This window comes from Tachypleus tridentatus, chromosome 10, assembly GCF_004210375.1.
Source record: "Tachypleus tridentatus isolate NWPU-2018 chromosome 10, ASM421037v1, whole genome shotgun sequence".
Lineage (NCBI taxonomy): Eukaryota > Metazoa > Arthropoda > Merostomata > Xiphosura > Limulidae > Tachypleus > Tachypleus tridentatus.
Window position 1 is genome coordinate 131,735,875 of NC_134834.1, and position 12,285 is coordinate 131,748,159.

General features: G+C 29.9%; 1 protein-coding gene across 12 annotated transcripts in view; it reads left to right on the forward strand.

Annotated features, from left to right (window-relative positions):
* Positions 1–6,732, forward strand: part of LOC143230332 (cyclic AMP-dependent transcription factor ATF-1-like) — a 67,554-nt gene extending 60,822 nt beyond the window's left edge. For all 12 annotated transcript variants that reach the window (XM_076463716.1, XM_076463712.1, XM_076463711.1 and 9 more), the window contains one exon: positions 5,402–6,732. In XM_076463716.1, the coding sequence (XP_076319831.1) occupies positions 5,402–5,546 (145 nt within the window). In that variant the 3' untranslated portion in view covers positions 5,547–6,732. The remainder of the gene's footprint in view (positions 1–5,401) is intronic.
* Positions 6,733–12,285: the final 5,553 nt, after the last annotated feature.

Sequence of the window (12,285 nt, forward strand, 5' to 3'; positions counted from 1 at the left end):
CTTACACTGCTAAATTAGGGATGGCTGGCGCAGATAGCCCTCATGTAGTTATTGACGAAATTAAAAAACAAACAAACATATATGAAAGGGAAGGAAAGGTCAGAAGTAAATATATATACACACACACATACATACATACATACATATGCATGGATTTATGTTCATGCCTGCTTCGTTCATCATGCAATTCCATACAGGATTCATTTCTTTTAATTTGGTAATGAAGATGTACATTTTATCATTGTTTGGGAACAACACCTATGTTTTCTACTGATACTTTTTTTTTTTTTTTTTCAAATATATTCATTGTTATTGAACTGTGTATGTTTGAAATGCAATGTTCGTGGTTATCTCTATTACCTTAAAACAATAAATAGACTACGTTATTTTGTTAATTTTTATTAAGAGTTCCTTTTCATCCAATTTCAAGAAATTGGAAAGATTAAATGAAAACATGAACAAATTAATGTGGTGATACCATTAGCTTAAACTTTCACTATAGTTAATCCAAGCTGTATGACTTCTTTCTATAGTATAGCATTACAGTATAATTTAGTTGCATTAGTTGTAATTACCTTAATTGTCATATTTCTTTTTCAATGTTTTATTATTGGTTTTATTATTGTGAGCTTTCTTGAATATTATTATTGTATATATTTTTAGATAATTTTTCAGGGTTAACTTTATTATTTTCAGTTTCCCTCTCCACCTTTGTTGTAAAGTGACGGGAATTAGTTAATTAAAGACATACTTGTTGTTGATTTACTTACACCTCATAGCATATTAGTAAATTATTATTTATTTTTATTACATTTAACTTTATTATTATAATTAAAATATCAATGTAATTATGAAGTTTCACTATGTACATGTTGAGCATTTTTTCTAAAGTACTTGCTCAGTTTTAAGGGTTACAATTACAAACAACAGTAAGATGATAGAGATTGAACAGTGAAAATAGTTTCCTTAGAGCTTGTTATAAAAGAATATGTATAAAGTGCTTCATTCAGCTCAGCATTTGGTTCTTTTTCTGTCCCTAGTTAACATTCATAAATGGGTGCTTAGTTTTTAAAGTAAAAACATTAGGTTACTGACACACACTTGTTTTCAAAATAAGGTACTTCGAAAAACATATTTTATCAGGGTGGGTGGGTGAGGATCTAAAATTAAAAAGGAATGGTATAGTGGTCTAAAATGCATCAGTGTTCATAACTTTCCCTGAAACTTGGGTGGACTCTTACTTTAATTAATGCTGAGATACAACTGTTCTTTAACTCCTGAAGAAGAATCAACTATTTGAAAGCTCTTAAGTTTTCAGGTATTTTGAAAACTATGCAAGTTTTTTGGTTATTCTTTATACTAATTCTTTCATCATATTAAAATGTATTATATTTGTTATAGAATAAGAGAAATAAACATTCAAAGAGTTTTTATCATTTTCCTTCTAATTGTTTTATAATGTCTTCGTCAGAGCTCTTAAATTGACTGACTTGTGGAATAAAAACTGACCATTTTGTCTGAAAAACAGTTAACATTTTTGAAAAGGGAAAACAGTTGTTGCAATTTGTTTAATAGTTAAATCTAAATGCACCAACGCATCACTATATGAGGAATCCACTTCATAATAATAGAAAACTGTATGTACTTGTTGGTTCAATGTCCACTGACTGTCCACTTCTTTATGACTCTCACATAATATAGGTTAAACTACCTTTTACCACAGTTGGTGTGACGTAAAATTAATAGTACACAGAGTTCAGAATTTCATGCAGATCCATGATTTCCCATGAATTTTATGTGTCTCAGGTAAAATTCCTGTAAATTTAAAGAGAAGATTTCAATGGGGGAGGGGGTATGGTATGCCTCTGTGAGTTTTGGCAAGTACTAAACGTGGTTCATTTTTGTTTTTTGATTTATTTTTTACATTCTTTTAATAAGTTGTAAATGCTCATTGTTTTGCTTTGCTGATAATTTTTAGATTAAATTCAATTCTGAATCTCTTCTAATGTATATGCTTTATGGAGTAAACAGTACTGTAACTTCTGAGCATTGATAGCATCTACTAAAATAAATTGAATTTTGAAAACAATTGACAAAAAACATCATGAGGTTGAAGAATCCAATAACAATTGTAGAGAGACATGGAGGAGGAATGGATAGATAAAGATGTCAAAATTAAACTAAAAAACATAAAGGGTGAGACAGTGAAAGAGCAATATGTGCTCCAGGAATTTTTTTCACAACATTTATACTCCTTGCATGGCAATTTGTTATATTTGTCAAAATGTGACTATTGAATATGGCACAAATGGTAGTGTTGCATTAAAATACCACATTCACTCAAAATTCCACAAAAAGTCAATGCAGGCCTCTGCTTCTACCCACCACATAACAAATCATTTTGCACAGCTAATATCAAAGGAGCGTCTACAGTAGGTGAAAAAGCTACTACTATTCTGATATGAGCCAAAAGATCCAAACAGTTCCAGTGCTACTACTTTGTGTGACAGAACTGCTATTGCATCTAGATGTAAATAGCTAATGGAGTGGTTATATAATATCTCCCTCCTTCATTAAATTTATGTTGAAGATAATATCACAAATTTCATTATAATTTTTTTGAGTATGAAAATATAGGAAATGGCTTGAAATGATCAACTTCATTTTGATTTTTTGAGCATAAAATTATAGGAAATGGCTTGAAATGCATTTTTGAGTATGAAAATCTTTCACATTCAATTATTTGTCTGTTATTTGTGGTCATGGGAAGAGTTGATGAACCTTCCAGTGTAGATGGAAGTGTATTAGTATACAAACAATGCATTTGAAAATGTATCTCAGAACGGCTGGTATGGGTAATAACACTTTTATTGATAAGCAGAGAACAACGTTTTGACCTTCCCAGGTCATCTTCAGGTTGACAAAGAGAGTTTGCAACTTAGGGACAAGAGTACAAATGGGTACAGGATGGTAGGGGGCATTGCAGTTGGATGTTAGGTTATTAATTAGTATAGGTATAAAGGTGTTCCTTTATATTGGTTTTAGTTGCTGTATAAGTAGGGCTTCTTTGATTTTGCATTTGTTTATATTTGTTTCCCTATTTAGTATCTGTTTATTTGATTTGCAGTGTTCAAAAACGTGTGCAGGTATTTTTGTGTTATTTGAACCTAGTTTCTATTTTTCTGCTTGTTTTTCCAATATAGAACTCATGGCAGTTGTTGCATTGTATTTTATAAATTATGTTACTGTTGTGTTTGTCAGTATAATTTTTACATAGTATGGACTTTAGTTTTGTGCCTGGTTTTTGAATAAATTTGGTGTTTACTGGAATGTTGTGTTTTGTTATAAGTGTTTTCCAAATGTTGGCTATTTTTTTTGCTGATGTTGGGAACATATGGTATGGAGAAGTATAAGGTTTTGTAATTTGTTTATCTTGAGATTTATTGTTGTTGGTCTAGGTGTATGTGTATAATTTTTTCCACAGTTTTCTGAGGAAATTTGTTGATATTGATGAAGGGTTGTTATTCTGTTGACTTCATCATTAATTTTATTGGGTTATCATAGTTTCTTGGCTGTGTTTATTTGGTTTCTTAATATGTTTAGTCTTTGTTTTGTTTCATGGGCCGAGTCCCAGGCAATGTATAATCCAATATGGGTGATTTTTCTGTGGATTTCTGTTTTGAATTGTGTATCATTTCTAGTGATCTTGAGGTTAAGAAATGCTATTTAGTTAGTAAATTGAAATTTACTTTTACTTGATTTTGATGCACATATGTATAATCAATGTGTAATGATCTGGAAAGAGCCAAACTCCTTTATTTTCAAATTTTCCATTTCAATTCCAAAATTTGAAGACAGAAAATTAATTTGATTGGCATGTTGTTTTGTTTATTTAACTTTTGATATACACATATTTCAGAAAAATAATTACAACAAGACAAAAACCATATGCTAATATATCACTTTAGACTATTTAGTTAGTTCCTGTTCACAAGTGAACTTAATGTTGGGGTGTATCGAGTTAACGTGATTGAATAAACTAAGTGTGTGTTCTGTAGATATGAATCTAGCAATTGTATCATCAACATATCTGTACCAGTATAGTGGTGGGTGTAAGGCTGAATCGATTACTTGTGATTCGATCTGTGTTATAAAATGTTGGTTAGAACTGGTGACACATGGGATTCCCTATTTATTTGTAGGTAGTTTTGCTTTTTGAACATAAAGTTAGTTTTGGTGATAGTGAATTCTATAAGGATTTCTAATTGGTTGCTGGGGATGTGTATCAGAGGGTCTTGGATATAAAGTTCTAAAGCTATCTTGCAGGCTTCAGTTGTTGGTACTTCTGTGAAGAGGGAGATTACACAAAAGCTGGCCATTGAGGCTTTACAATTTAGTTGATTAAAAATATATCTAAAGTTAAAAGAGTCTTTGAAAAAGGAGCTGGCTGATGTAGCATATTTAGAAAATGTCCATGCTATATATTTACCAAGGTTGTAGTTAAATGATTCATAGGTTGACGTTATGGGTTGTAGTGGACAGTCAGGTTTGTGAGGTTTGGGGGTGTCGTATAGTTGTGGTGTGCGCGAGTCTTTCTTTTGTTGGTAAGAATATCAGCAAAAAATAACCAACATTGAGAAGAAACTTAACGTAACATTCCAGTAAATGCCAAATTTATTCAAAAACCAGGTACAAAATTAAAATCTGCACTATGTAAAAACTAAACTGACAAACATAACACCAACATAACTTAAATACAATGCAACAACTACCACAACTTGGAGAAACAAGCAGAAAAATTGAAACTAGATTCAAAGAACAAAAAAAACACCTTCACATGTTTTTGAACACTGCAAATCAAATAAACACAAATAACCATAGAAAACTTCCAGTTAGTAAGAAGGGAAACAAATATAAACAAATTCAAAATCAAAGAAGCCCTACTTGTACAGCAACTAAAACCAAAATTAAACCAATATAAAGGAACACATCTATACCCATACTAATTAATAACCTAACATCCAACTGCAATGTTCCCTACAATCTTGTACTTGTTTATACTCTTGTCTCTATGACGTGTCCAGCAACAGTCAGTTACAAACTCTCTTTGTCAACCTGAAAATGATTAGGAAGGTCAAAACATTGTTCTCTGCTTACCAATAAAAGTGTTAATACCCATACCAGCCAAATCTGAGATAGACTTTTATTTCAAGTGGGTTTCTTGTCATCAAGAATGCATTTGAAAATACAGTTTTGCCCTAATTCATTTTCTGAATTTTTCGTTGTAACAAGTAAATAAATTTTACAGATTGTGTAAAAGTGCAAAAACTGTTTATTTTTGTTTTTTCTCTGGTTACTATTTTTGTGCACTAAGTTCTATTGTATTATTTTTCACTTTTAGGGAGGCAGCTAAAGAATGTCGAAGAAAAAAAAAAGAATATATTAAGTGCTTGGAGAATAGAGTTGCTGTGTTAGAAAACCAAAACAAAGCTCTAATTGAAGAGTTGAAATCTCTAAAGGAATTATACTGCCAAAAAACAGACTGATCTCAAAGTTTAGTCTAAAGAGAACAAAGTGTAAAAAACCATGTACTTATTTGTTACAGGGAACCAATGCTTTGATGTTAGGCCTGCATTACATCTTGTTAAGCATGATCAAAGGATAACCATGTCTCTTTGAAATTAAATTATTTTTCACTAAATTATCTTTAATCATGTTACTGATTGCCCATGTAAACTGAAGAGAAGTGACTGGTTTGTTTGCTTGAATTTTTTTAAGTATTAAAAGAACTACATCTGTCATCTTTATATAACCATTATCAACATGCTCATCTTTCAAGAAGTATTAATGTGTAAAAAAAAACAGCTTCTGAACATTTTCATAGTTGTGTTCCGTTTCAAGTAACATATTTTCATGTTACTTTGTTTTCATGGTTATATCATATTTCATGTAATGTATTGTTATCTTCCTTTTTTTCATAGTTATTAATATCCTGTTTCAAGTACTGTTAGTTCATATTTTGTATTTTATGGGTGGTAGTATTCTGTTTCGAGTAGTATGTTATCTTTTTTTTTTATTTCTTGTATGAATATTCTAAGTACAAAATAGTTAATTTATACTTGCATTCAAATGTAATCATAAACCCCATCAACCATTTCATTATTGGGAAATACAATATAGCTGTTTACAAGTATTAGATGTATATTTTTTTTCTTTTCATCAGTGAATTATATTTTTGAAATCACTTGAAGTCTTCACTAGAATGAATATAATTTTCACGTCTGTAGATAACCATCCAGGAGACATTTTAAAGTAAACATTGTCATCTTTGGGACATTTGTGTAGCAGTTTCTACCTTGATGTAGAAAACATTTCAACAAGTTTGTATATTTTAGAGGTAACCTATTAAAATCTCATTGTGTTTTTATTATTTATTAACTGCATTCAACTAGTCATAATAACAAAGGAAAACACTGTTGACTTGTAAATTGTAAATAAACAGGTATTCAAATGCTGATCTTATGCATGTACCATGGTTTGTCAGGAAATACTGAAAATACTTAACTACATACAGAAATTGATTTTATATATTGTTTGAGGCAATTTCTAGTTCATATACAGCCCTAATCTGTGCAAAATATCTAAAAATAGGTGTAATTGGTTTTGTAAAATTTAGTAGTTACTATTCAGAAATTAAAAGAACAACAACATAAAAATGATGTTTTTCCAGATAAGTTTGGTTTCTTTTTTCTTTTTTTTTTTTTTTTGTATAAACAATTTAAAAACATGGGAGATTTTAAGGTAGTAAAACGTAATAATCATACTGTCTTTACTTTTTGTTCTTATATAATCTTCACAGAACAAGAATTACCTAATGCCATACACTGAAAAATATGCTAAAAAAACCCTTAATATCAAACAGGATACTTTCTCAGAAATGTGCTGACTATACAAAGCATATTCTTTTACTTTACAAGTGACAAACTGATACTCTTGAAGGAATTGTGTTTGTTAAAAACACAGTATACCTTAAAGTTTCACTTTTTCACTAACTTGATAAATAATTTCAAGATTGTTCATAATGTATTATCATACAATATATTCATTATGTACAGTATTACCACACTTTTAGAACCCATAATGTTATAACATGCTTTTTCACTGTGTAATAGGCTATGATACACTTGGTGTTCTATGTGAATTCTTTTTTATTGAAGTCGGTCCTGATCTAATGGTTAGCATGTCTGGATTGTGAATCTTGGAGTTCATGGTTTATATATAGCTGTCTCAAACTATCTTTTAATGGGAACGACAATGTGCTATAAGAATGATGTTTATATACCATTAATTGATCAGTCTGATGGTAGGTACTGCTATGTTTTTTGGTGTTTAATATACAAACCAGTATTTATCATGTATAGATGTTTCATAGTAATGTTTTACCATGTTGTTCAGCGAGCAAAACTAACAATTACAGTAAGTGTTTATTGGTTTGGGCTATATACATATAATTAAAAATTCTAAGGAAGTGAGAGATTTAAGTTATCTTTACTAATATTCTGTATACTTTCCATATTTCACCTACCCAGAAGTACGTATTTTTACAAATTCCCCAACTTAAAATTAACTGCTTCTAATATATAGAAAAGCCAGTGTATTTTGGTAACATTGAGTTCCAACAATGGCTTTTATGTCATGTTGCTCAGCAATAACAGTATAACCTAATATTATTGTTAGTTTATGTACCAAAAGTATAAAATGAAATGTACAGACAAATAGACAACAAAACCTGAAAAATTCTTGTTGATTTCTTAATTTAAATTCCCTATAGATGGAAGAGGTTTGTTTTATTTAAAAACTTTGGTGATATAACAAAAAAAGCTTAATTAAAAATGATTTAAGTTTAAAATTCAATCATTATTTTACTTTAATAATAAATTTTATGCAGTTGGCTCTAGGCAAGGTAATCTGACACTATGGCTTTACCTTAGATTTATTATACCAACACTCACTACACTTACAAGGTTTCACAGCATAGCACCCATCACTAAAATCTTAATGGAGAGACAGTAATCAAACTATTCTATTTGGGTAAATGCGTTTTGACATTTGTAACTCATCCTATTTTGAGAAATTAAGCATGATGTGACACTTGCTATTGCATAGGTTAGATCATTACTTAAGTAAATATGAATCATTTTAAAGGTTCCTTTAGGTAAGTATATTTCATGGAAAAATTTGATTTAATATCATCACAGTTTAGTTTATTTAATTTTCTGAAATTCCACTCTTAAAATTACCTTATTTTTTCATTCATTTCGGTTAACTGGTGGTACATCTGATTTCATCTTCTCAACAGTGTAAATTGAAAAAATAATACCCCAACATGACTAAAAAAAATATTGACTGGTAAAAGGATGGATATAACCAGTTGTGTAGTTGGGACCTCAAAACCTTGTAATAAATTACTCAATAAAAAGCCCGACATGGCCTGATGGTTCGGGCGCTCGACTCGCAATCTGAGGGTAATGAGTTCAAATCCCCGTCACACCAAACATGCTTGTCCTTTCAGTATTGAGGGTGTTGTAAATTTATGTTCAATCCAGCTATTCATTGGTAAAAGAGTTAGCAATGGGTAATGATGACTAAATTAGGGACGGCTATCACAAACATCCGTGGTATAGCTTTGCGCAAAATTAAAAACAAACTATGAAAATAAAACAAGAATAAAAAAAATTAACGTAATTAACATCTTAAGGGAAAATATTTTACACGTTAGCCCACAGTCTTTGTTTAACGTCTATGAAGAAAAACAATGAATAGAAAAGGTCAGCAAGTAAAAATAATAGCAGTATTAATGTGAGTAAATTACATAATTATTTATGGTAGCCAAACAGGATCATAGCAGATTTACCACGTAGGTTGAATATCAGAAGTAATTGCTAATGTTTGAAGCAAATAAGTGAACCAAATGCAGTTTATATAAACTTGTAATATGTCTACTAGTAATGCAATGTATAGTACCAGTTAGTTTTGAATACCACGCGTTTACAACGGCGGATTGGTGTACAGGCACTATAAACATCATTCCAAAGGTGGCACCAAGAGGGTTTTACTAGTAAAACATTTGGTGCTATACCGCGCTTTATATGATCTCCTACATTACACTATGTAACACAAATTTTGTTCCTAGATAGTATGTGTTATTTCATAATTGCTTATGTTGTAAGAGTACAGAAAATGGTCATTATTCTCTTCAAACTTTGCTTTTGTGACCTGGATAATGAAATTTAGAAATTTACCTATTTTCTATGTAAAAACGAGTAAATTTGCACATTTTCATTTCCATAAGATCTGAATAAAATACCCTATGAATCAAGATTTACATGTATTTATACTAAAATTATACAAAAAGGAAAAAAATATTTAGAAGTGAGTAGTCTTTCGAGATTTGCAACTGTAATGTAAATCACTTTAACGTATCAGCCCCCAAATACAGTCTCCCATCATGTTTTCGTTATAAGCTCCCAGGTCACAAAAGCAAAGTTTGAAGAGAAAAATAGGTCTTTTCCATTTACTTAGGCATAAGCAATTGGGAAATAACACTTTATGCTCAGTAACAAAATGTAAAAATTTTATTACATAGTGTTATCGATATTTAGCACTTTATAATTGTGACTAGTCTAATAACGTTAAGAATTTTAATTTTACTGATTTCGGTTTCTACACCGGACCTGCAACACTGGATATAACGTGTTCTGCAAATGACTGGTCTTAATTACTGAATTTACTTTTCGTATTTATGGTAATCACTCGCCGTTTCCAGGTTTCCACTAAGACATTTTCGTCATTCTTATAACGCACTGGTAGCTTAAAGCGGAAGAAATATTTTGTGGTATCGCACGGATTTTTCATGTAGCCAAGCCACAAATTTTCTTTTTTTTTTTTTGTCTCTTATTAGCAAGAAATCAATATTTTAATTCAATGAAAACAAATGTTTATAATCTAAGAATACACCAAACTTAATATTTATATTATAATTGACTAAAATATTCTCCAAATGAGGGTCAAACCTTCATTAGTAAAATATGGATTACATTAATATTTCCCTGATTTTTAACAAATAGGTTAATTTGAATGTATTGTCTGAATAAAAAAATTCATTAGTCTTGTATTGTTTTATAAAACATAATATTTGAGCACTTAAAATCGTTACTCCTGCCAGTTAAAATAGCTGAATTATGACACATTAGAAAAAAATCAGTCACTCAGTAAGAAAATAAAACAACATACTACCTTTGTTTTAGAGGAATATTGATTTCCTTTATATCTGTATTTTTTATGGAATACACGGGTCTTATTAGAATATTTGTCCTTAGGTTTCTGGTTCATAAGAGTGTGTGTATTAAGATGACAAGTTCTCATAAAGCAGGTTCACCTCACTGTAAGAAACGTTATCTAAAAGCATGTTCTTAAAGTATTATAATATTTTAATTTTACAAGAAAAGTTAATTTTTTTTAAATGTAAAAGTATTTAGTTATATAAATCAAAATTCTCTGTAGCAATGTTAGTTTCCATTCTTTTCTTTTTTTTTTTTTAGTTTTCGTTCATCCTTTTCATAATCGAATATTTCTATCAAATCACAATTTGTATTCTTATAGAATAAAAACCTACCATTTTAAAATTCAGTACTGGAAAATCACGTATTTTGAGTTCATGGCAACCTAATATGTATCTGTTTCAAGAAGTTCAGTATATTTGGTGAATGAGTAATGCACCAATTAATGTACAATATCTCGCAAAATGTATACTTAGTTTATCAAAAGTTGAATATTTTCGCACAGTATAATTATTATTCACAACTAATCTTTTGTGTTATAGATGTGTATATATATATATATATATATATAAAAAGCAATGGGTGGTAGGAGAACTATTGGATAAAACTTTATTGATCTATTGTAAAGTCTCTGTGACGCAAGTTCAAAAAATATTACAGTTGGTTTCACAGAACCAGTTGTCACACATTAAAAATGTACCTATACTAAATACTATTTTAAAGGATCTTTGTTCCTTTTTTAGACAAGATGAACTAAAACAACAAAATGTTAGTATAAAACCTAACGCACATGAATGGACGGTGCAGACCTGAATTAGATTTTTAAGTAACGTAGATAATGCCATTTCTTTGATATGCGATTTTATAATGTTGGAAAGTGAACTTAAAATATAATTATTCATGAAAAGATAAAATTAAACAATGAAAACAACTTTTTGTATAAGATCATTTTCAGTACATAGTCCCGCGGTAAGCAAAACGTAGACAGAACCACTGTATAAGTTTGCGCTTTAAACCGGTCGCACAAGCAGGGTTTCCTTTATATAAGGATGTCATTACCCCCTTTAGAAAAAACAGAGATAAAATATGAAATTATAGGCAAAAAAAGTAATTTATCAACCTAAGATCACACTTGGACAAGCTCTAAAGAGAAACGTCGATCGAATAAAGCAAACAAAGTCAAATCAAGATGATATAAGTGGACAATTCACCTTACCCTATGAAAACAGATCTAGAATATACAAATTGCTGAATGAATATCATGTTTATGTAGTATCAATTAGGGAGCGTAGTAAGTGTGTACGGTTTGGTTTATATGATTAACAGTCACACTGATCAACATAGGTTGTGTATAGATATTGTGGTAGAGAAATATTTTAAACAATCGTTATTGTACAAAATTACAATTATTATTTTCATATAACGGTTGGTGTTATTTTTTTCAATTCCTGACATTTTCTGTTCGGAAGTGTTAAACATAAAAAACAAGAATATTTTCCCCACAAGATTTATATAGAATAATTGAATTTGCTATTACACATTAAGGATATCTAGGAAATGCATCTTTTCTCCAATCTGCAAAAATATTGGTTCTAATTTCAACCATTTATATTCTTACTAGTTGAATGGATTTTGATTCTGTAAAAGTAACCTAGCTTAACACAAACACAAATGTTCAAATATTTCTTATAACCGATTTTATATTATGCTATCAACACATCATTTATAAAATATTTTCTCTCGAATTCTGTGTATGCGATTATAGTAATGAGAAACACTACCAATGAATTTTCGCATCATCGAATCTAAATGATTTATCCTAAAATTAGTAAATAACATTTAACTGGTGATATTAAAACGTCAGATAAACTACCTTATTCACATCACGTGTGTTCGCATATTAAATCGTTTTTTTTTTCCATAGGAAATTAATTATTCCACTACA